The 26,281-nt window shown below is 41.1% G+C and overlaps 1 protein-coding gene across 1 annotated transcript in view; it reads left to right on the top strand.

Annotated features, from left to right (window-relative positions):
* rngtt (RNA guanylyltransferase and 5'-phosphatase) overlaps positions 1–26,281 on the top strand; it is a 169,105-nt gene that overhangs the window by 29,169 nt on the left and 113,655 nt on the right. The window contains exons 9-10 of the mRNA XM_088626745.1: positions 20,791–20,926; positions 26,173–26,244. Of these exons, the coding sequence (XP_088482871.1) occupies positions 20,791–20,926; positions 26,173–26,244 (208 nt within the window). The remainder of the gene's footprint in view (positions 1–20,790; positions 20,927–26,172; positions 26,245–26,281) is intronic.

Below are 26,281 nucleotides of genomic sequence, written 5' to 3'. Positions count from 1 at the left end.
TCTTTTGCCCAAAATGAAATGTCCCAGTGCCTGTTGGAGAAAAAGATCTCATTTTTCTAATACTATAACATAAGTTTGGACAAGGAGGAAAATAAAATTGAATCCCCTGATTTTGATTTTGATTTTGAGGCTATCGGGTGCAACCAGGAACATTATTTTATTGTTTTATGAAAATCTATATAGAGAGCACAGAGGACTTCCAGAGACATTTTCTTCCTTTACTGCATTACTGAAAATTGTTCAGTAACCAACAAAAAACTCTTGACGTCCTTGGAGCAAGGTCAGAAATCATCATTTAATGTGTGGCTGTTTTACAATGGAACTATTTCCCTAATACAAATTTAGGTAGTAGAGTGGCCTTAAGAACTGTACAAGATTGAATTACTAATCTTTTTAAACAATGTCTTGGTTGCTAAAAGAGTTAGAAGCAGGACATCAGTATGTCTCTGTTTTAAAAAATAGCTGTTAGGTGCAGTAACTAGATACAACTAAATTTCTCCATAAAAAGAACCATAGATTATTCCAGATACTTCTGTTGTAAACAACTTGCAGAGAGTTTAAGTGAGTCTGACACACTGATGGTATAATGAGAATAATCCTGAGTTATTCCATCACCTCCATATGCTTTGCAAGAATGAGTCACTGTGATGACTTATTGTGTTTAGTGTAGAACTGCTTGTTTTGCTGTAGATTAGACAAAGCTCACAATAAAATGTATATAACTTGTGATTATGAGAGCATTTTTATTTTTTAAAATGATGTACTTATAAATTAATGTTTGTTTTTTTATTCTTTGTGTTATGTAACTGATCAATTATGCTTTGTCCGTAGGGTGCCTAAAAACACAAAGAATTTTTTAAATGACAGGTTCTGAATGCAAGGAAAAAAGGCTTTGATTGGATGTCGTCTTTGTTGTGGTTAAGCTGCCAGTACTGTAGGGTGGAGATTCTTTTATTTCTGTAGAAAATGAGCCTTTATTATTTCCAGGTGTCTCTTAATGATGCTCTTTGTCTTTGAAATGGAGGTCATGTCAGTATGACAGGATTTTTTGTGACATTTTACAAGCTTGGTTTAGGGGCTTTAAAGTGTTATTGTTTTTAAGACATTTTGAAGTGTTAAAATTGTGGGTGGGCGTTGGAATAAAGGAAATCTCTTTCAGAACGGGAAATATGAGACCATGGATGAAATTTCAAAACCTTTACGTGCAATTTGCCACAATGTGTAAAGGCTGTCATTTGCACCATTGTTTAGCTCCATATGTGCGTTCTCAAATATTGCTTAATGCTGAGTCAACAACCAAGCACTGTCAGTAACACAGTTCTTCTGAAATGGGCTTACTTTGTTTCACACAGGCATGTCTTCTTAAATGCAGTTGGGTAAAAAATGGGATCTCAAATGTGGATTAGCCACACTTCTCATAGTTTCTTACTGCATCAGCTTAATTACTGTTATGGATATAAAGCAATACTGAGAGGTTTAAGTTGAGTGATTTCTGGTATCTTTAGTGCACTAGCTGGGAATAAGGAAAACAAGAGGTGAGAAAAATGGTCATGATTTATTCACCTGCGATTTGCAAAGCTACTCTGACCCGTTGAAAGATGACTGAGGCGTTTCTTACTGAAGATGAAGTGTGTTTGAGCACGGAGGCAATCGATTATTTATATTAGTTTGGGCACTATATGAAACAGAATTAATACTAAGAATTATAAGTGGTTTGTCACACATTTGGCAGGTTCTTTGAGTCCAGAGGAGTGTAATATTGAGTAATTCTGGTTTTGAATAATATGATTTGTCTGTTGATGTGACACAGAGCTTTCACTTGGAATGCAGCGTTTATAAGGACACTGGGTGTCATACTCTGATACTTCTAAAGAAAGATGTTTTCCTCTTTTTTAATTTTATGTTGGTATGTAGGATTTTTGAAACTCTTGTGGAAACTATTGTGCTGTATTTGATTGTGTTACAGATTTTTCAGGTACCGTTGTCAACAAAGCCCCAGAATCTCTCAAGCTTAGTCATTGTGTCAGTTTGTTCTCACCATAAGTCTGTTAAAAATAAGAATGTTACACAAGAGTCTCTCACAACAAAATGGCACACACGGAACATTCCTGCAGAAACCAGCTCATTTTAGTGGATCACAATCTAGAAGATTTTTCTAAAAGAAGCTCTTGATCTTTAATTGCTACTCATGTAACCAACAGACAAACACCATATGTAAGTCAACCAAAATTATTGCAAAATAATGTTTTATTAATGAAGATAGTGCTCATAACATGCAGGAAATCCACAGCAAATAACCAGTAGAACAAGAGAGAGGGTGCAAACGAGAGGAAGTTCCTGTGGTAGTTAGAAGGTGATTGATCCAGGGGTCTCATCCAAACATTTCTTGAACGCAGCCAAGATATTGGCTTCAGCCACATGGCTGGGTAGCTTGGTCTGTACTCCCACAGCCCTTTGGGTAAGGAGCTGCCTCTTGTTCCTGCTTTTAAATGCTCTTCCACGTAGCTTTAATCAGACACCATGCTCTTGGGGGGCAGTGTAAAAGCTGGTGTTTGTGCAGAGGCACACCATGTCATCTGCATGCAAGGGGCTTGAATGCCTGATTCCAAGTTTTGATTAAGTAGCAGGTGCTGAATAATCGCTGGGTAATAAGCCTGAAGAGAATGCACGCATCTAAGACTCTAACCGTTGTCTTGAATGGTGATTATCTGCAAATAAAGCAAGAAACCCGCTTTAATCTCGAAAACAGATAAGGCAGAGACAGAAGCGAAGACAGATGCTGTGTTGTGCAAAGCAGGCAAATCTGGGCGCGTGCAGTGCTAATCTGCTGGTAATGTAGTGTTTTTAAAGTTGTGTGCTCTGATAAAGTCATGTGATTACGATTGGTCTGTTTTAATATCTCCATCACTGTCACTGATTTGCATGAGGTTAAGATTATGGAAGTTATGCTAGGGGTCAGAGGAAATAAAAAAACTTGATAGTGATAAATTGCAATCCGGATTCTTGAGGGCTGATGAAATCTGAAGGCATTGTATTATTCATTATTAGAGGTATTTTGAAGTCCTTTGTGCATAATGTTTTTAAGTCAGTGACATGTTTTCTTATTAAATGGGGAGGAAGGCAAAAATGAATAAAATAACAACCTGTCATTTTGGGTCTTTCTTTCCTTGTCCTCCAGCGTGAATGGTTGGAAACCAGCTGCTTTTAAATTTTAAGATCACTTACACTTTGAGTGTAAAAGGAAGTTGATATTAACACTTCGGAACTATGAAGTAAGACTTGTGAGCGACAGGAGGCAAAGGTGTTGGTTTGTAAGATTAGCCATCGGTATATTTATAGCCAGTGCGTGTTACACATGACTGGTGAGGACTGCTGTGTGTCGTGAGCATGGTTTCACCGTGCATCCTGCTGCGTGTGGAGATCTTTTAAAAAATGCAAAGGATCTCCAAATAAATAATGTTTCACAGAAGATATGGAACTAAAACTATGCAAACTGTGACAAACCAATAATGGCTCATTATTTTCGGAAGACGGGGCAGCTCATCAGATTAGAAGACGTGCTGGGCGGCTGGGAGGCGGCGCGTTTTAGATCACAGCATCTGTCCGTGCAGCCTTGGCTGAGATACTTTATAATTGGCCGTGAGGATCAGTGATGGGACATTAAAAATCACCTTCCAAAGCAACCTACTGCAGTGAGGCCAACAGTGGAGATACGCAGCGTTCTTCAAAATGTTCATGATCATTTGAAAATCACTTTTTTAATCATTTCCTCATTTGAAAGGTTAAAACTGCGGGACTCGAGCCCACACTTCCATTACAAACTTTTAGTAGAAATGTCCTTGTGAAAAACATTTTGCGCAGTAGGGTCTAGGAATGCAAGAGGGGTGGTTTTTAAAATCCGCTCTGGGAAATAAAACCCGGTTATCTTATTTGTAGCGTCGCAAATGTGGTCAAAGTACGGGTTTTGTACGACCATGTAGACTTTGAAGGCATATTAAATATGCACGATACACTTATCTGTAGGCTCAGGCAATAAGAATTCTAATCGGCTAAAGTTAAAAATGATCGAACCACTTTGGTCTTTCTGCAAGACTACATAAAACAAATAATCATCGAAGGAGAAGAAAACTCAGTGTCCTGGTTTTCCAAAGAAAAAATAAAATCGCCGCACTCCTCCCAACTGCTTTCTTGTGTAGTTCATTCAGGATTGCAGCTGAGTTTTGATGTCACTATGGATTCCACCCTTACCAGCTTTATTTTCCACAGAGAGGCGATAGATAGAAGTTGGTAATATTGAAGAGGGAACCAGCTTTTAAATGGATAAACGCACTTCTGCCCGATTGCATGAGTATTTGTAGTTTGCATGCCGTTAAAAATATCGATATATTTAGATTTGGTGCAAACGCAGAGATCTGGAACGCGGTCAAATCACTTATCTGCAAGGGTGGAAAGTTCTCCTTGCTCAGCCTGGTGCAAACCTAATGTGATGAAGATGTGTTTAGTGTGTAGGCTGAGATAAGTGGCACAGCTTGTTTCAGAGCCTGTCAAACAGAGCTCAGGGCCTCCGAGACGGGGCCTCAGGCCACGGTGGGTAACAAGCTTGATCATTGTGCGACTGCGAGACAAGGGGTTGGAAATAGCTGCCTCACAGCTTGATTAAATGAGTTTAACTTGAGGGCACTTAACGATCAAACCGGCTTCAGTGGCTTTGATAGACATCAGTGGAGCAGGATGTCCAGTAGCTCAGCACAATGCCTGTCATCAGTGCGTCTGCTTTAATGATAGTCTGAGGGCTTTGCTCACTGCCAAACGATTAGCATCGGGGACCACAAAAGCTGTTCCGCTCCCCACTTGGCCTTGGATTAAACATGGAATTGGATTAACTGCAAAGATACAAATTGAACAGACAAAAAATTCAGATGGCCAAGTCGGGCCGGTGGATTAAAATGAACGCAGTCGCCTCCTGATTGTTCATGCAAAACAATTTCATCCAAATTGGTGTGCTTGGTACAGTGCGACTCCAGTTTGGTTTTAGCAGAAACAGTGGAAGAATACATGTAGTATCGCCCTACACAAATCCAAGCCACGTTAAATTTGTAACACTAACCGATCTGGGGATCGCGAAAACGAATTTGTCTGAAATAATGGCATTTTCTTCCAAAGAAATGAGGTTCATAAGTATTCGCGCCCTGTTTCGGCTGAAGAGCCTTCTTCGGATGTGAGAAAGAGAGGGAAGTCGGCCTCTGATAAAGCACGTGAAATATAATAATAATTTATTACTTGGGCAATGCCATAGTCAGCAAGTGACATGACCCGGGTTTGAGCATGTGGTGTTGGGATCATCAGCAGCCAGGAATGTCCGGAAATCTTTGAGCTAGGACTTTGTTTCTGGCATGTTTTTTTTTTTTAGAAAGTGCTCAGGACTTACATTGGAAAATAATAATAATAATAATTGCTTACACTTATATAGTGCTTTTCTGGACACTCCACTCAAAGCGTTTTACAGGTAATGGGGATCCCCTCCACCACCACCAGTGTGCAGCAACACCTGGATAATGTGACAGCGGCCATAGTGCGCCAGTACACTCCCCACACACCAGCTCTCAGTGAAGTCAGTTCAGAGATGGGGATTATTAGGAGGCCATGATTAGTTAGGGCCAATGGGACATTTGGCCAGAACGCCGGGGTTACACCCCTACTCTTTTCGAGAAACGCCCTGGGATTTTTAATATCCACAGAGGGTCAGGACCTCGGTTTTACATCTCATCCGAAGGACGGCGCCTGTTTACAGTATAGTGTCCCCATCACTATACTGGGGTATTAGGACCCACATGGACCGCAGGGTGAGCGCCCCCTGCTGACCCCACTAACAGCTCTTCCAGCAGCAACCTTAGTGTTTCCCAGGAGGTCTCCCATCCAGGTACTGACCAGGCTCACACCTGCTGAGCTTCAGTGGGCTGGCAGCTGAGAGTTGCAGGGTGATATGGCTGCTGGCTATATATATGCCGTTTTTTGTAATGCTGCAAGGCTTTGCGGTCATTTCATAGATTTTTACAGTTTCTGAAAGTCACCTGGATGGCTGCTGGGTGTAAAAAGCATGTGTACACACAAGCCTTTCATACCCACGTGTACAGTCCCCACCTCGTCATCATGGGGCAAGTCTGAGATTTGGAAGGAGGCCAATGACCCTCTACATGTTGCACGATGGCTATAAAAACATCACAAATCGTTGAACATCGCATCATGTCCGTCATCAGGACATTCAGGGCTGGAGGGACCCAATGGTAATAGTCGTGACTCTTCAGCAAGCTGCAACATTGCCATGCTGGTGTGTCCAAAACTACCAGTTAAGGTTGATCTCTGATGTGTGCTATAGCTCCACGAGACCTTTTCCAAAAAAGCAGCCAACTCCCGAGTCGCATAAAGCCAGGTGATGTAGTTGGATGAGACACAAATGGAGTTTTGGGGAAAAGTGTGCTGTAAAGGTGAACCTCATGTTGGGGGGGGGGGGGAAAGTCACCCGCACAGATGGGTCTCCTTTTCATTCTCTGCTCTTGGCAGGGGCAGAAGGATATTTTATCGAGAATTAAGATAAGAGATAAGATAAGATCACTTTATGGGCCATATACAATTTCTTGCATTAGGAATCTGTCTTTGTGTATACCCCGGTTTGCTCTCCATGAGACACACAGGCAGTTAGAGAGAAGCTTGGGGTCAGAGCGCAGGGTCAGCCACTTATACAGCACCCCTGGAGCAGTTGGGGTTAAGGGCCTTGCTCGGGGGCCCAATGGAGTAGGATTCCTCTGCTGGCTGTGGGATTTGAAGTGGCACCCTTCCAGCCACAGGTGCAGATCCTGAGCCACAGAGCAACTGCTGTGCCAATTCTAGTTCCTTCTACTAAGAAGCTAAAAACGCGTTTACAAATAGACTTTCCAACAGAATGATGACCCAACACATACATCCAAGTCTACTGTTTTTTTTATTCGGGATTGCAACCCAGAGATTTCTTAATGCTTTAAACTTTAAAAAGAGAAGTTCTGTATGGTGGAATGATCAGAAATCCATTGGGGTCGCTGTGGGATGCACCTATGTAGTTATAAGAGCCAAAGGTGGATGGAGGAAATATTGATCAGTGGAGTATGAGTAATTTTAGATCATACATTGTAAATTGAGGAAAATATGCAGTAAATGTTGACAGATTTGATTTATGGTATCCAGTATAGTCTTAAAATTTTCATGTAGCAAAATGCTGAATAGACATATATAATATAATAGTAGTTATAAGTAGAAACTTTGAAAACTTTCAGATACATTTTAGAAAAGATGAGTAAATGTGGAACTAAATATGTCTGTTATTGTATTTTAAAGTGTAATTTTCAATACACTCTCCAGTGCATCAGATCCGAGCAATGCAGAAAACTAGGAAAGGGGAAACAGAAAATGCATCATAAAATTTTCATTAATATTTTAGTATTAGTATTTCTAATCATGTTTTGGAAAGGTAGCAGGTGTCATATATTGTGAAACTGTCTGTCAAAGAAGTATTCAGTAAAGCATTTTTAAACTTTTCGACTTAGTAAGCAGTTTTAATACAGCCTGGGTGGTTTGATTAAAACAAATGTCACCATCCCACACAGCAGCAGCCCACAGCTCAGCCTCTGAGAGGGCCTGTCATCCGTTTCTGCATTTTCGAGCCGAGTTTTGTGAAAGCGAGCAGCTCGTGTGTTTACAAGGGAGACTCTTGTTGCCATGCCTCTTTGTGCAGTATGCAGTTCATTAATTATATCATCTACCATGAGCATGAGTTGTCACTTGGGGTAGTCTCTCGGATTCTTTTCTGAGGGAGCCTATCAAACGGGGATGTTCATTAACTTTAGTTCTGGTGGGGTTTGTTTGGGTGTAGTGTGATTGCGATCACTTTATTGCCCATGCCTGCAGGTCAGAAATATAATTTATAATCTAATATAATGCGGCTGTAAGTGGCATTGCATTTCAGAGCCTTGATACAGTGCGTAGGCTGCCTTGTGACAGACGATCATTGGGAAGAGACAACCCCTCTCTCCTCCTTCGTGTCAGAAGACATCGGATATGGCAGCTGTCAGACATTTCTCATCTAAAAACCCCTTGGATCAGCTGGAGGCGGCTGGGGGTACAGTGTGTTAGTTATTAGGAGTTCACCCCTTGAAAAAGCAGTGTTCAATTTGTGTTGAATGATTTTAGGAGTTTCTTAAAATTTCTTAAAAAATCATTTTCACCAAAATAGTTATTTCCGACCGAGATGGTTCAGAGTGGCCCGGGTGTCATATTGTATTTGTAGTGTCGGTGTCACAGCTGGGCAGCGTTGCCGCCTCGCCGTGCTGGGGCCCAGGGTTCAATTCCTGACGTCCGGAGTTTGCAGGGGCTTCCTCCGGGTGCTCCAGTGTCCTCCCGCCATCCAGAGACATGCTGTAGGTTAATTGACTTGAGGGAAATTGGGCCTGGTGTGAGTGTGTGAGTGTGTGAGTGTGTGAGTTTCTGTGCCCTGCGATGGGTGTGTCCTGTCGTGCCTGTTGCTTGCTGGGTTTGGCTCCAGCTCCCCTGCATCTCTGTTGGAGAAAGCAGTCAGAATATAGATGGGTATTGCAGCTTTCTGATGCTTCCTACAGTGATTTATGGACTTTAATGCATCATAGTAGAGGAAACCTACTGTGAATATAAAGTTTTATCTTTTCCATTTCTAAAACTGCTCGAGCATCAGACAACTGAGCATGTGTTTGGTGCCAGAGAGGCCATCAAACGTACACCAGGAGTTGGGGTCTTGTGTTAACCAAGATGGTGACCTCCTGTCCCACATGATGAAAAACCAGTTCAGGATCCTCTTTTGAACAGCTTCAAAATTGGATCGAAAACCTTACAGATGTCATCAAAAGCTCTTTGTGATGTTTGCTCCTGAATGCTTCTATGGTGATTTATGGGGGGCTGAGATCCATTTTGAGAAATTCAGCCCATTGCAGAAATGGCTCCTTTTAAAAAAACAAACAAACTCTTTGGCTGACAAATGTGAAACTTGTTAGGTGTCCTTCTATTACCAGCACTGTAAAGATGCAGTCGGCTCTGGAAAATAAAAAAAAATCTAGAAAATGCTTTATTCTCAGAAAAAAATTGTCAAGCACACCTATGAGAGCTAGTTAGTGAGCCTGTACAGTTGTCTTATTTACTTTTAATAATAATAATCATCATCATCATAATTGCTTACGTTTATATAGCGCTTTTCTGGACACTCCACTCAAAGTGCTTTACAGGTAATGGGGACTCCCTTCCACCAACACCAGTGTGCAGCCCCACCTGGATGATGCGATGGCAGCCATAGTGCGCCAGAACGCTCACCACACACCAGCTATTAGTGGGGAGGAGAACAGAGTAATGAAGCCAGTTCAGAGATGGGGATTATGAGGAGGCCATGATTGGTAAGGGCCAATGGGAAATTCGGCCAGGTAACCGAGGTTACACCCCTACTCTTTTCGAGAAACGCCCTGGGATTTTTAATGACCACAGAGAGTCAGGACCTCGGTTTTACATCTCATCCGGTGGGTGGGTTAGAGGAGTCTGACTTCTTCCTCGCTCTCCAGCTTGGATGATTGCACTTGCTCGTATCCGCAAGATGAAGTGTGACCATGGATCATGATCGCCAGGAGCTTACTCTCTTCCTCTTTATTCTAGATCAGGGGTTCTCAGTCTGTTTAAAGGTTAACAGTTTTTTGAGACAGGTTATTCAATATTATACATTATAAATTAATTGATGGTATCGCAAAATCTTACGAATGCCAAATTAAGCACAACATGGGGAATTTTGTGAAAGTCCTGGATAGGCGCCACGTTGTTGAAAGCCCCTGGTCTTGCCACGGGCGAGTGCGAGAGTTAGTGAGCCTGTACAGTCGTGAACTGTGACGTGGAGCGGCCCTTCCTGCTCACTAGTCACCATGATGACTGATGTAAAGCGATGTACGAGTGAATAAGTACAGGTTCTGCAGGACACATGCACCACAGAAATGTTGCAGTGTGATGTGCACGCAGAGATAACAAGTGAGTTGTATTTGTCGACCAAGTTGACTCAAAGTCGAGAGCGATATTTCTGTTGGGTTGAAAGCGATGTATTCACAAGCCTGCTTGTTTGCGATGTAATAAGGCCACTTCACGTCACCAGGGGTTTTGTTGCCTCGTTCTGAATCACAGAACACAGCGCTGTGCACACCAGGAAATTCTGTCTGTTTTGTAATGTAAATTGGAGGTTTTGAAAGTGACTGTGTACAATTTCCTTTCACCATGGTTTGAATTGCACTTATCAATGCTGATTCTTTCGAACCCTAAAATGTAAGAAAAGCCTTGCTGTTTCCCTTTAAGTGAGGGAGTCAGATCCCACAGCCCATGGTTCAGTTTCTAATTTTCTATTAATTACTTTACTGTTGTCTTCAAATTATGTTATTGTTGGTAAAATATATGTAATGCTTAGGACATTAGTTAGTTAAAGTAATATTAAAATATGATTAATAATTAGTTTTATTAGTTGGTAGTACACAATAGTTCTGCCAAAGCAAAAATATTAGAAAAAATGCACAGAACACATGCACTTATCGGTATATTACTGTGAACCTTGACTTTGCACATGCTTAGAATGTGGTTCAAAAGGATAGGAAAACTTTCAGAGCCTCCCAGAATTACTTTTTCACTTTGATCCAGAGGGAACTTAGTGATTCCGTTTGCTTTTGAAAATTGTATCCAAGTGTCTCGTCTTTCTGAATCTCGATAAGCTGCTTTTGAAGCCAGCAAATCTTAAAATGTCCTCAGCCAAATTTTCCATCTCAATGCGAAACGGGCTGTGCACCCAGCTGTAGGTGATGATGATCTGTATGATGTCACATCCTCTGGAATATAGTGGTCCTTCTAGGAAAATGCCTTTACACATGCTCAACCTAGGATTGTTGAGAGTGATGTTATTTTATTCTCTTTAATAAAGATGGTACTTTCAAGGAGGTGGTATTATCGTTCGTAAGCGCTTATTTTTAAACAAAGCTGCAAAATAGTTTGTCTGAGTTTTTTTTTCAGGTTATTCATTACTAATTACTGTGAAATACACAATGTTATCCTGTAGTAATGCAATCATGATTTTTTTTCCTCCGGCCACTCCTGTGTGGTGACACACTCGTTTTTGGGTCCAGCCTCAGGGGTCAAGAACCCCTGTTCAAGATAATTAAACTTATGGCACAAGAGGAGGTCACCCCCCAGGCTCTACATGCGAGAGCGAGAGCTCTGGCGTGTGTTCCGCTATTGGCTCTGGATAGGTCCTGTGGGTTGACTTTGTCAAAGCCTTTGAGGACTTCGAATGTGTCCCCTTGTAGTCTTAAGTGTTCAGTCCTTTCAGCCTGTCAACGCAGGACATGCCTGTAAAACTGGGAATGTGTCTGGACACTCTTCTCCAGACTGATTCCTCAGCCATTTGCTTACCGTAAAAGTCCAGAATTTTAAATTCACAGAGAAATATAACCTTTTCTCGCTTTCCCGTATTGTTTTGGCGGAATGAAATCTCAACATTGATTTTTTTTTTCCTTAGCTTCTTCTGATGCTGTGGTTCTCTTTATATATCTGCCAACACCGTACCTTCCATTTTTTTCCCCATGAGACGGGGTCAGTTGACCTCTGCTGGGCTGGAGTTTGACCCTTTGTTCACGCCTTCGGGGGGCTCTGCTGGTTGCTGTGGGAAACTGCGGTAAATAGAGCCTGTTGATATGATGAGCCTGTGGTCTGTTGCTGCCATGACGTCTGCCGTCCTGCTGTTGAAGAATCCAGCACTTGGCCTTGCTCCAGGTGCAGGACAGGTCTCCCTCCCAGGAGTTAAAGACCACCTCCTCAAGTGTAAGGAAATGATTGGGTTGTTATCACGACCCTAGTCATCTTGACACGTCTTTGCCCTCAGCGAGGGGTTGATTTCCTGTGCAAGGAACTGGAGTGTTGCACCAATGAAGAACGAGGGGGTAGGAGAATAGGAGAACAGGAGAACAGTGAAAATGGTGTAGTCTCAATGTGCTGTCTTCCATAGGAGTGAAGAGGTAACTATATATTAAAGGGTATGTGCCCTTGATCTGATCATCTTATTCAATTGTCAAATAAAGATAAGAAAGAAAGCAAAAAAAACCCTTATCACAGGCCACATATTTCTAGGTAAAGATCAGTGCTCTGTTATTGCTTTGTGTTTATTGCGCGTCTAGATTGGTCTAAACAGCGGGTGTAGTTGGATTGGTTGCACGTGTTCTCGAGGTTATAAGGTCAGGTTTTGTGACACACTAGGTCCTTTTGGGAAGAGAAATTGTGTTTTACCTCTGATCTGACAGGCGCCTGCTTGTATTTGTAAATTGTTTCAGGTTGCCTTCCAGGCAAAATTATGTAAAGCTGTTAACTTGTATTAAATCATTTGGAGATCTTGACAGGTAAGCATAAGTTATTTAATGTAATACTAATAGATCTATGTAAGCCCATGTGTCCGTGTACAGTACTTTTGTACTGACAATCCACGTAAAGACAATTTGTTGACTTCTGTAGCTTTTTAGTAACCTCACTACAGTATCTTTTTTGTTGGACCCATTTTTTTCTGTGCTATTAATTTTCCTGTTCTTGTTCTGGAAGTAGATTGCTTGAAACGATGGGATAATCACTTATTTTCACTGATCAATAGCTGGTCATTTATTCAAGGACATTGTAAGGACTGGCAGTCTGGAGGCAGGGCCAGTGTTACATATGGTCTTCTTTGAGCCACTTGAAGTAATTAAGCAGGTCTGTTTTTTTCCTCACTCTAAGAAACCCTAAAGATCCATGTTTGCTGACACAAATATTGGGTAGTATTTCTTTTTTGCTTAAAATGTATGGCCCTGAGAGGGAAATAAAGGCCCTTCAGCACAACCCCGAGACTGTGCCAAGAGTGTGTAAGGTTTCATCAACTTCTGTTCTTTTCTTTACATTGGTAACCGGTTGCCATGTCTGATCTTTAGAAACCAGAAGATAAAGACCAAGGTCATATTCAAAGCCCTTGTTTTTAATGGAAAGCGAGAGAGGGGAGGGCTCTTCAAGCAATTGCAGTATCCTTACAAGCGGCTGCCTATTTCTGAAGATAACGGGGGCCGCCCCACAGTTGAAGATGATATGAGTCGCAAAACATTTCCGAAAGAACATTTTGCTGATTTTTTTTTAGCAGTATCTTTTTACGATGCTCTGACTTCCCCCGTGCTGAGAAGCAGTGCTCCGTGTTTTTTACTCTGACGCTTGCGTCACTTTGCTTAGACAATCAAGCATGCACTTGTTAAAACAAATGCAAGCAGACAGCACGAATTGGGAGCCAAACACAGTAAAACGTGTTTAGGATAATGTGCATGCTTTTATTATGTTTTCAGACCCATTACATATTTTTGATATCAGAGTACATCTCGGTGAAGTCTGGCAAGACAGACCTTTTTTTATACGCTCTGACAGGGTAGCAGGTGTGTCTGCTCCCTCTAGGATGCAGTTGATCTCTACGAAGAGGGAAAAGAATAAAGCCCTATCACACCGGGTAAATCCACACATGCATTACTCCTGCTCCCTACAGTGTGAATTGTCAGCTGCTGCTGCAGACTCATTGATTTGCGGCCCAGTAAAGCTTCTAGATGTTTTTTTTTTTTGTGAGAGCCGCACTTTTAATGAAATTGGTGTTTTGTTTTGGTTTTGTTGCTGTGCTGTACAGGGACAGTTAGTCTCTGCTGCTGACCTACCAATAATTTCCTTTATGATTTCTTTTTGGGAGCTCATGATTCAATAATATTTCACACTTGGCTAGCCTATTAAAGTCCTTGACGATCAAAGCTAAGAACCGAGCTCATCCACGGAGCTGAAGAGCAGTATTTTAAAAGGCACCTTTTGCACCCAATGGGATTTTGAAGTTTTTCAAATAAAGTTTTAAAGTGTTGTCATATTACACTATACTTACTTGCCAGTTTTATCTCTTCAAAGTTGATTCAGCATTCATTTACTCTAGCACGTAGTAAGATTTTGAAGAATAGTGCTTTTTCATGGCGTGGATGTCTGGTGATTTGTGCTTAAGTTTTATTATTTATCAAGTTATTTATTATTAACACTATAATGTCAGTCTCATACATTTTCTTCTATTGGCATATGTATGTGCATGTACATGCAAGATGGAGAAGGTACTTACTCTGGCAGAGCAGCAATATCCTGCACTTACTGACATGGAGACAAAGCAGAAGAAATGTACTGATAAGGAATACAAACTGGAAATGTGGGAGTGTTTTTTACAGCTATTTAAATATATTAGCTATTTTCAACAGTGGTGTCTGCTTGTCCAGCTGCCCAAAATCAGTGATCATTTTAAAATATTTAGGCTATCTAGTAATACCAGATGTAGTCTTATGTTGCTTTCCTCCTAGCAAACTGTGGCAGTTGCAGTACATCTTGCTCTCAAATTAAACCTGTTTGGATATTTCTTCACTGCATATGACTGGGAATCCTTGGTATAAGTGATTTTGTACGAGGTGTTTGTGATCTCTCCTGGATTTTGTGGTGGGGTGCCATATCTTGGTGATATTGAGCACAACCTGGTATATTTCAAGATGGAGGGCAGGGTGTGGCAGAGGGGTATAATCAGCACTGCAGGTGGCTGTGGGCCAGGTAGCTGTGACACTGGCTATACGTCTATATGTATGTGTTTGAGTCTGTGTACCCTAGGAAACTCTGATGTGTGAAGTTTAGTATGGACAGCAGAGAGGCTGATTAGTAACTCATTTAAAATAGGTAAGTGATCAGTGCAAGGAAACTCCCTAGAAAAGCAAGCCCCTGCATGAGAGATTTTCTGACTGCATGCAAAGTGTTAACACAAAGACAGGATGTCTGCACTACTGTTCATTTCCTATCTCAAAAATGATGATCTGCAATCAGGGATACGTGGCGTTCTTGTGTGATTTTTACTAATTTGTTGAATCGGGCTAATGAGTTTAAATTAGCATGTCTGTTTGTGATGTGCTGATTAGAATAATTAACCTTTTTTCCCCCCCTGTGTGCAGTGGGAGAAACTGTTACAGAACTAGTCATTAAAATGTCAAGGTTCCTTCATTAATGCATATGTACATACTGGCCTTTTCAGTCTTAAGTGGCCTGCTTTCTAAGCAAGCCAAATTATGCTTCCATTTGGAAATGTAATTTCTATATTGCATTTTGGCCCCTGGAAGGGAGAAGTTTGGTTAGAGCTCCACATTTCAGTTCTAGATAATGGGGTATCAATTTCTCCTCCTGAAACATCGCAGCTGAACCCAGGCAGGATTTAAACGGGGCACATGAAATCCCTTGCTGTTAAGTTGATGAAGTGCCTGGCCAACAGTAGGCAGTGAAAGACAGTGCTTTCTGACTGTGAGGGGTGTTAATGATGGCGCTCAAGCAGGGAAGCCAGGAGGTCCTTATTTCTCTGCTCCAGTTTGTGGCACACCAGAGCTGCCTTTCATTTCTGTCAAGTACGCGGTAGCTGCTGTGTCAGAAATTGTAAGCCGTTCTTTGTTACCAAATTGTATTATCATTCAGATGGAATGTAAATAGGATTTTGTTTGGCTTTGCATCCATCTTGCCAGTGTGCGTGCTCATTCAGCTTGTCCTAGCCGTGCTGATCCCTTATCTTTTCAGACATGCACATGTTTAATAGTGGGCTGAAGGCTGGCTTGTTAATGCCCTTCAGGGTGCGGACCAGTCCCCCTCGGACATCTGTTTCTTAATGAGACCACATCACAAATATGTGCTAACTCTGCAGTGGGCATTCTGACCTTTCCCTGCAGGACGATGTGGACTTTGTCTTTAATCGGAGTGATCTGTTTGGTTATTCTAGTGCATCATTGGTGAAATACGCTGGCGGGTAAAATTTGGTGCTCCTGAGACATCTCCAGGTTTAAAAGTATTCCCTAATATTTTAAGCATTTGGTCTGTTTTCAGGCTAGCTGGGAGGATATTTGAATAAGGGGGAGATGTACAGAAAACACCCAGTATGAATATCAATGTTCTTATGTCTTTTGTTATGGAAAGAGTGTTTTGACGCTGTAATATTGGTTAATTGAATACAAGCAAGAAAACGTAAGAAAACAAAGGACAGGTAACACTGCAGTGTGCTTCAGCCTTCGTCGCCAAAGCAATAGGGAAATGTAGTAATAGGGAGAGGTTCGCTTTACCTCAAAGCGTTTGTACCCTACGGAAATGTTTCTGAAACGTAATTTTCCATTGACTTACCACGCTGCACATGGAGACACATTCCATCGTGACTGTCTTCCGTGTGCTTGATCCGCTTATACCCAACTTGCAGCTTCATTGTAGAAATATAGTGGTAGTGATAAATCCATCGTTGCATCCAATTTCCACTGTTAGAGCACGCATATAGAAGAACTGACTGTACGTGCATTGCCTTGGATGACCTGCTACCAGCAGTTTAATTTTTTATGAGGAACTTGATCAAAAGCCTCGAGATTCTAAATATACAATACAGTATGCTCTGTTTGTATCCTTTACAACTGTTCCTAGTTCACAGAACTCTAACAAGGTCGTTAAGCAAGATGTGCCTTTTCTAAATCCATCTTAAAGCCTCTTGCTACCACACTGACAACCCTGTACTGTACAACCCTGTAATCCTGTATGTAAAAGAGGTTAGACTTATTGGTCTACAAATACTTCCCTTGTTTCTTGTACAATTGGTATCATAAAAGATGGTAAAAATATTTGATCATCTTTTACTAAGAGGGATATAATGCAATATTAACACCCTTCTGGAAATAACCTTCTTTAATGGCAGTATTTATAGTATGAAGCAAAAGTGGACTAATAGGAGCCACAAAGTACAGTAAAAATCCAGAGGGGTGCCATCAGCGTCCATTGTCATGTCCAGGCCTGTCTTTATTAGCTTCAGCTCAGACAGGCACAGCTGCTTCTGTACTAGAAAGACAAGGCAATGGGAAGAGAATGAATAAATCTTATAAACTCTCTTAATCTTTTAAACTACCCTGATGCAATTAAAAGAATATATCATTTTGAGTAAAACAGGTAAAATACTCAATTTGTCTGCATGGGATCTGACTAATTCCCTCTGTGGCAATCTAATGGCAGGAATACTTGCAAAATATTCATTACTGAAGTATCTCAAAGCTAGTACATGACTGGATTGACTGCATTGAGAATAGTCATTTTGTCTAGGTCTTAATATAAGAAATTTTGCATGATGTCTTACCGGTGAATTTAATTCCTTTCTTATAACCTTTTCAGCAAGTTTCAACAGGGATTTTGACAGGAGGTTAAAAAAAAACCATGGTTTGAATGTTGTAGGAGCATAAATTGAAGCAAAACCAATTGTAATCTGCCTGAAATATTAGTTTTCAAATGTACTACTCTCCTTGGTTTATCACCTCTGACCCCCATATAGAAATTGAAAATTGCTTTGCTATACAATTAAGCCCTGTTTGTCTTGTTCCATGCAGAAGAGGAGGCTGCCACAAAGTAATTCTAGCAAATCTGCAGGCTTCTTGCTGAGTTGTATGTGAGTCTCGTATTGTGGTGATACAATGCATGTCTGTATGTCTCCTTTGCAGAATATCTAAAGAGCACATTTGGTGAAAGAATTCAGCCTGCATACATTCCAGGGCAGAATAGAAGCATTAGTCATGTGTATATGAATCCAAGTCTGGGAGAAGAAGTAATGTCTTCAATTTATAAAGAATAAATACCATCTGCTAGGTAACAGTGGAAAGACAGAGGAGAAGTCCTTAATTGTGTTCTTTAATGGAGGACCATCGCCCACTCCCAATAAGTTTCCCCTAATAAGAAAAATAATTCACATGTATGCAAAACAATATTCCCTTAACCCTAATCAGTTACAATCAGAGAAGAAAATAAAACATTCTTGCAAAAAAAATGCAAGACAGCTCTCACAGAGAACTGTGTAAGCACCTCACCTGGGACACTTTGAACTGACCAGTAGAACCAATAGCCAGCTGCTCACACTGAAAAAAGTCCCCTTAATCCTACTTCCTCTGAGGGTGCGAGGCAGTCCGTTCAGACCGAGCCCCCACAAAAATCTTCAGTTGTGGGCTGGATTCTGTGGCCCTGTGAATAAAACTTCGATACGCACTGAATGACGTGTTCATTACTGCTGAGCTCTGTAGATCAGGTTTTATCATTGTTACTTTAGATAACATTTAATTCTTTTTGCTCTTAACGTAATATGTTTACCGAGCCAAACCTTTTAAATTGACAGTAATAACGTTGCTTTGGTAAAAAAAAAAAAAATAGCTCAAATTCTGTAATAGTCTTAACAGTTGTTTACGACATTAAGCTTTCAAGAGGCTAAGATCTCCTTGAAACATTTTCACAGTTGTCATATACTTGATGAAGACATACAGTATACTGTAGGTTTTTCAGTGTGCTGTGATGGGGTTTAAGGTTTTAAAATGATTAAGATAGACACTTTCACTGTCATGCTGTGTACCGTTCTTCTCTTCTCTGTTAGACAGCCAGTGTGGGTTAATCAGTGTAGTCTCCTTTAGAAAGGAATCTTACAGTAAGTCTCTTGCAATTTAACTTTGGAATTGCCTTCAAAGTCCCTTCTAAATGTATTCCATTTGCTGCCATTGATGATATAGGAATAGCGAACTCAAAATAACAGAAAGATTTCACCACACAGTGCACGGTCATGCAGTATTTTGAAGTTTTCTTGACAGTAAAGTAATAATTACGAGAGTCACATTTGTTCACTTCCCTGTACTTAGGATTTTGTAAATCCTCCTTGCCAGGATTGATATGGCCTAGATATCTCCTGTCATGTGCTAAGGGTTTCTGGTCCCTCAAAGGGAAACCTGAACATTCCTCTATGTAGAATTGCCCTTCTGACCTGAAGCGGAGAGATATCTTTAATTAGAACCCCAAGTTCTAATTTTAATTGAATGCAGGTACGGAGATGGCCAGTTGAGCACATTTAGCGCGCAGTTAAAATGTCAAACAATTCCTCTGACGATTTGGGTGTACTTCTTGGGTTACTAACATGCTGAAATGTCCATTTTCAACAAAGCTTGAACTTTCTGATAGATAATGTTTGGGTATGAGTTGGAGTTCATGATTTCCCTTTAACCTGGGCTGAGACCGGTAGCCACGAAACAACCCGAAAACATAACACCGAGCATGCATATTTTCTTAATATGAGCTTCACCTTTTTTTTTTACACCAAAAAAAACGCTGAGGGACATATAAAGAAAAACAGCTTTTCATTTCCCGCGACCATAAGACATTGTTTTAGTTTAAGTCAGATTGTTAGGCAAGTTCTGAGTGCGATTCGGCCCCAGAAGAGACATCTTCCTTCATTCAGATGACTTAAGAGTGGTAGGTTTGACGTTTTGTATCCTGAAAGTGCCATTGTGTATTGGAGAGATTCAGCTGCCTTTGGACTTACAGTTGACTTCAATACACCACTTGTTTTACAGCCTGTGGTGGCAAAATACACTCGTGTCCACTTCTTAGCAGGATGGCCCCTATACCAGTATCCTTAAATGCCTTAATAATGGACACTTCAGGGGATGTGGTAGATTCATTTTTGTGGCTTCTTGTCTTGCCACCCCCCAGCTTGTTCAGGTCAGCGACTGCCTTCAGTCTGTGAAGAGCTCTCTGACCTTAATCACGATGAGGCGTGACAGTGTAGAATGTTTTCCATTTACCTCCTTATATATATAAGGCAGCCAGAAACCTGCAGAAGCCTCTGTACAGTGCCAGAGGCATCCACTGTACTTAACAAAAGAAAAAAAAATGTTGCTGTAGTTTTTTGTTGAATTTTATTTAAAGGAATGTTTCGAGGTGTGAATAAATGTCACCCCGTTGCTTTCTGGAATTTATTTAAATATTGATGACACATGGCTTTGCACAGTGGAATTATGATTGCATCATAACATTAGTAGAACTGTTTTAAGTGAGACGCATTATCCAGCTCGTAACTCATTCTGCTGTGTGATGTTTCTTGCTCCTGCTGCTCCATCAAGGGGATGAAGAAATCTGGAGGGCACTGCATTGTGTGTTGTGTTCAATGCTTCATTTCTTCAGATCCTTGGAAGGTAATGGGAACAGACTGTGAGAGGAGAGCTAATCTCTCTTCTGAGAGAGGAGAGTTAATCTCTAAACTAATCTCTTCTCACAGTATAGGGACTGTTTTCGAAGGGTGAATAAACAGTATAATGTTAGAGGTAGTGAACTTGGTAGCTCGATGACAGAACGCATTTTATACTGACGTTTTCTTTGCAGAAGTGTAATTTTTTATGACAGCAGTGAAGTTATGTCAGAAATACACAATTCCAATGTTCTTTTTTCCCCCCACTGAAGTAAGATATTATTCTTTTGTGAATCTGAGGCCCATTATGCATGCTAATCTGAATTCTCATAGAAAGCTGTGCAAGGAGGAAAAAAGCTAAAAGTTTTCCCTGTCTCTTATCTCGTCCTCACAAATTGAAAAAGTTTCAAATTGCAAAAGATAATTTTTGATAACTTCTGTGTCGATCCGAAGCAGCATTGCAAACTTCAAAATGCCTCTTTTAGGTGTTTCATCACATGCTGTTGGAGATAACGCAGGTTCAGACGTCACTATCTAGAAAATATTCCATTTGCAGCTGTACTAGAAAAGTAGGGAGGTTGATATTGTGGGGTTAATTGGTAAACCATGACTTTTGCTATATTAAACATTGGACTTTGGGCTTTTTTTCTTCTCTCCTGCAGGTACATGATGCTGATTGATGGGAGAAACGAGGTGTACATGATTGATAGGGACAACTCCGTGTTTCATATAGCGAATCTGGAGTTTCCTTTTCGTAAGGATCCTCGCATTCATCTTTCAAACACGTTGCTGGATGGGGTAAGTGACTGTCTTCTGAGCTTTTTTGGGGATTTATATTCTTGGTAGACCATTTCTATTTTTAACCCCGGGCTTAGTGAAGAGGAAAACTGAAAAAGTATGCCATTTTCATCATTTGTGGAAGGTAACTTTCCCGAGATGACCCCTTTTAAGGCAGGAGAACTTGTAAGGTAGTTCAGGCCCAGTTGCTTGGTGGTTTGTTACATCGGGCTTCAATTCCCTTGTATTCGTTTTTTGTACTATATTATGACAAGGTGGTTAGAAAGGAACGCATCTCTGTTCATGTTCACTGTATTTTTGCGTTGTTTTTCTGTGGTTGACATTGCTGGACTCCCATAAACTGGTGGAAGGGTTACTTTCTCTGAGGTGATTGTAAGACCTCATTACAACATGTGTTATAGAATTACACACAGAAAACATACAGAAAATGCCATGACAGTTAACACAAACAGTACCTTTTAGGTTATTTTAAGATTTTTGTTTTTCTTAATGTAGAACTTTGACAGTCTTAAAAGTTTTGAAACTCAGCAACTTACAGTGCCTTGCGAAAGTATTCGGCCCCCTTGAACTTTTCAACCTTTTGCCACATTTCAGGCTTCAAACATAAAGATATAAATTTTTTATTTTATGTGAAGAATCACCAACAAGTGGGACACAATTGTGAAGTGGAACGAAATCTATTGGATTTTTGAAACTTTTTTAACTAATAAAAAAATGAAAAGTGGGGCGTGCAAAATTATTCGGCCCCTTTACTTTCAGTGCAGCAAACTCACTCCAGAAGTTCAGCGAGGATCTCTGAATGATCCAATGTTGTCCTAAATGACTGATGGTGATAAATAGAATCCACCTGTGTGTAATCAAGTCTCTGTATAAATGCACCTGCTCTGTGATAGTCTCAAGGTTCTGTTGAAAGCGCAGAGAGCATCATGAAGACCAAGGAACACACCAGGCAGGTCCGTAATACTGTTGTGGAGAAGTTTAAAGCCGGATTTGGATACAAAAAGATTTCCCAAGCTTCAAACATCCCAAGGAGCACTGTGCAAGCGATCATCTTGAAATGGAAGGAGTATCAGACCACTGCAAATCTACCAAGACCTGGCCGTCCCTCTAAACTTTCAGCTCAGACAAGGAGAAGACTGATCAGAGATGCAGCCAAGAGGCCCATGATCACTCTGGATGAACTGCAGAGAACTACAGCTGAGGTGGGAGAGTCTGTCCATAGGACAACAATCAGTCTTACACTGCACAAATCTGGCCTTTATGGAAGAGTGGCAAGAAGAAAGCCATTTCTCAAAGATATCCATAAAAAGTCTCGTCTAAAGTTTGCCACAAGCCACCTGGGAGACACCCCAAACATGTGGAAGAAGGTGCTCTGGTCAGATGAAACCAAAATCGAACTTTTTGGCCACAATGCAAAGCGATATGTTTGGCGTAAAAGCAACACAGCTCATCACCCTCAACACACCATCCCCACTGTCAAACATGGTGGTGGCAGCATCATGGTTTGGGCCTGCTTTTCTTCAGCAGGGACAGGGAAGATGGTTAAAATTGAGGGGAAGATGGATGCAGCCAAATACAGGACCATTCTGGATGAAAACCTGTTGGAGTCTGCAAAAGACCTGAAACTGGGACGGAGATTTATCTTCCAACAAGACAATGATCCCAAACATACAGCAAAATCTACAAAGGAATGGTTCACAAATAAACGTATCCAGGTGTTTGAATGGCCAAGTCAAAGTCCAGACCTGAATCCAATCGAGAATCTGTGGAAAGAGCTGAAAACTGCTGTTCACAAACGCTCTCCATCCAACCTCACTGAGCTCGAGCTGTTTTGCAAGGAAGAATGGGCAAGAATTTCAGTCTCTCGATGTGCAAAACTGATAGAGACATACCCCAAGCGACTTGCAGCTGTAATCGCAGCAAAAGGTGGCTCTACAAAGTATTAACGCAAGGGGGCCGAATAATTTTGCACGCCCCACTTTTCATTTTTTTATTAGTTAAAAAAGTTTCAAAAATCCAATAGATTTCATTCCACTTCACAATTGTGTCCCACTTGTTGGTGATTCTTCACATAAAATAAAAAATTTATATCTTTATGTTTGAAGCCTGAAATGTGGCAAAAGGTTGAAAAGTTCAAGGGGGCCGAATACTTTCGCAAGGCACTGTAAAACACTATTTAGCCAGAAATGTATTACATTGTAATCTACAGCCCTGGTTAGAAAATGTTGCTTGAGTTCCTTGTGTGACTTGCTACAAGGCTGCTAAACTGCTTAGGTTATTAGGATAAACTCTCCTCTCAAGTCTTTAACTTCTGGGAAATTTAAACCTATCGCAGGCAGTGCGATAGCCAGTGCTCCTGGGTCTTTGTTTCTATTCAGGCAGGGGTGCTGTCTGAGTGGAGTTTGCCTTTCCTTTCCTTCTTTATGTAGGATTTTGCCAAACTTCCCAAAGACAAGGTAATTGAGATAAGGGTCTCTCAGTTGTTCTTGTGTCTGTGTACCCTCCGATGGAGTGATAGGCTGGCTTTCTGCTGATGAGTGGATAAACTAAAAATTACATTTTAATCGCGAGAAACCCCACGGTTTGTCAGTCGTATTGACTTTCAACTTTGCAGGCCGTCTGCACCGAAAATGTTTATAAACATCACACCTTTAATTGTCACTCCAGCACACTCTCGCGCCTTCTATCGCTGGTTCAAGTGTAGTATAAGCTGTTGCAGTCCTGTTCTACGACTGCCCGATGCTGTGAAAGAGCCAGAGAAGTAAGAGTGCTGTGGAACATTTCTGCTTTAAAACGAGTCCTGCTCGAAGGGGAGGCTCTTATTATTTTACCAATTAAAAAAAAAAGCTTTCCCGAACATGTGGAACAAAAAAAATGAAATAAAAATGGGCAATGGAATGCTTCTAAATTGCTCCATTATTTCATATACTTATTGTTCTGCAGGAGAATATAGTCTCTCTAGGAGGTTGCCATCAGCACCTTGCATCTTATGCTGACATTCTGTTAAAGTGGTTTACTGAGGTTACTAATAAGATTTAAACTAAGAATCCTGTGCTCACACTTCTGCTGGTGTGTCAGATTGTGTCGTTTTCCTGGAGACATAGTTGTTTGCTCAGAAAGAGCAAGAAACCAACAGTACTGATAGTCATTTAGTATGTAGCTTCAGACCTGTTTGTGTACAACCTGAGCTAGTTCTGCAGGAGTTACTCATCCTGTCTGAAGTACTTTGAAAGGCCAAACTTGTTTCTCTGTACGCGCTGTAAAGTAGTAGCAGACCTGGTCCTCAAGTGTTTAAGTAGGTAGGTGCGCCGACGTGTATTGGCTGCAAAGCAATAAATAAAGGTTAGTTCACGTGGGGGGGGGATAAAGGTAGTGGGGATATAACACATTTAAAAAAGATCTAATTATTTCCAGATTTCAGACTTTCACACCTTCCCCCAGATCTCCTTTCATTTGGACACTTTCTCACCTGCTCCGTGCCCACTCTCTGCAGCTGTGTCCTTTCTCCTTTGCTTTATATTCCTGCTCCCTTCCTCTCTCTGCCTCACACCTGAAGGAGGCTCCACAGCTGAACCTTTTTTCTTTTTATTTTCTACTTTTTTGGTAGGAAATTCTGCAAAATTGTTCCTGGGTTCCTCAGTGTGATGTGTTATGGAGACAAGGTGGAATTGAGGCATGTTTATTGGTCCCTTGTACATAGACCTAGGCAGACCTGTCTACCACATGAGTTCAGACAGTCTTAAGGCATTAGTTGGTAGGTTGAAAAGCACCAGAAGAGGTGATGAGTTCTGCCTGCAAACAGCTGCAGAACTGCTGCCAGCATCTCATGTAGATATGCTGTAATTTAGGTGTTATTGCCTCTGCCAGCCGACTGGCCATCAGTATTTTGGTGGGAGAGCGCGAGTACATGTATGCAAGTTTGATAGTAAAAATGTTCTCGAGATTATTCTTTGATGAGGTCAAACAATTTAAACTTTCAGGAAAAGCTCTTCACAGAGGTGTTCGCTCCAGGAGGCAGCTGTGCGTTCTGTCGTGGTGGGCATGAACGGGCCGGACCCAGTCACCGTCCTTCCTCCCGTCTGAACCTGCCTACTGCCCTCAATGTGGCAGACTGGCTTGCAGAGCCCATGGCTATAGCCAGAACAGCCCAAAACCAAGATCTAAATCAGTTCCTATATGGCAGCTAAAACTATCTTTGATTATATTAAATTACGTTATGAGTTTTACACACAAGGACGGTTACAGATATCACCTAGCAATGAAATCAAGCAATTAAAAACACATAAAAGAAAATAAATTGTATTAAGGTGTCCCTTATTGTCAGTTTAATGTTTCCAATGCAACATGTCACTTTCCATTTCACCTTCTATGGGTTGAAGAGTTCTTTGATCTGCAGGCAATAAAATCCGAGCGTTTGCTGAGAAGGTGAATCTCCCTGGGAATTTTCCAGTGCTGTCCCCTCCCTCTGCTCTAGGTCTTCAGTGCTGTTGAATCGGCCTGCACCTACGTGCCAGGTTGTGCTGTGCTGTCCTGGAGCTTCAATCCTTACTGGAGCATTGATTGTGATCTTTCAAGCCCCGGCTATGAATTGAAACAGCCAGGCCTTTTGTGAAAAAGATGCGTATCGATTAACTGAACTTGGAAATGTTTGATCCTGTAGCAGAATTATACAAGCTCTGGCTATTTTTTATTTTGCTCTCCCTCTTAGAATTGATGGAAGAGCTTAGCAGAGCCCGCTGCTCGGAATGATTTTTTTAATTTGCTTATGTACCTGTTTGTTCCTTCTGTTAAACACCAGTTGAGGTTTTTATGAGTGAAATTCCCACCACAGAGCAGTTTCATATGCCACCCCAACAAAAATCATGTACCACATCAAATGACAGTAGCTCTGCACTGTCCAGAAAGGGCTGTTTTACAGAGCGGCAGCATTCTCACAAGAAAAAATACACTGGATATTGCCAGCGGCAACCTTTTGCCTTTCAGCATTAAGCAGAAGTTTATAAAATGACTACAGAGCTCAGTAATATGGACCTTTCGTTTGAAGCATGGATCAAATACTCCTGCTTTTTTTACATTTGTAAATTATACATGGAAGGTTATTTTTGTTCTGTTTTCCATACATACTTCTATGCGCTTGGTTCGGATTGGTTGTAGGCCTGGTTGCCTCCTGAGATGTTTCAAGGTGACAGAACTGTTATGAACTGAAAATGATTTCTAATGTCTTTTGCTTTGTATTTTCTCCGTAGGAGATGATCATTGACAAGGTTAATGGACAGCCAGTTCCAAGATACCTGATATATGACATTGTCAAATTTAATGTGAGTATGACGATCTTCAGCTTTTCCTCATTGTTTT

This window comes from Lepisosteus platostomus, chromosome 3, assembly GCF_059453375.1.
Source record: "Lepisosteus platostomus isolate fLepPlt1 chromosome 3, fLepPlt1.hap1, whole genome shotgun sequence".
NCBI lineage: Eukaryota > Metazoa > Chordata > Actinopteri > Semionotiformes > Lepisosteidae > Lepisosteus > Lepisosteus platostomus.
Note: the sequence above shows the minus strand (reverse complement) of the source record. Positions and strands in the feature narration are given on the sequence as shown.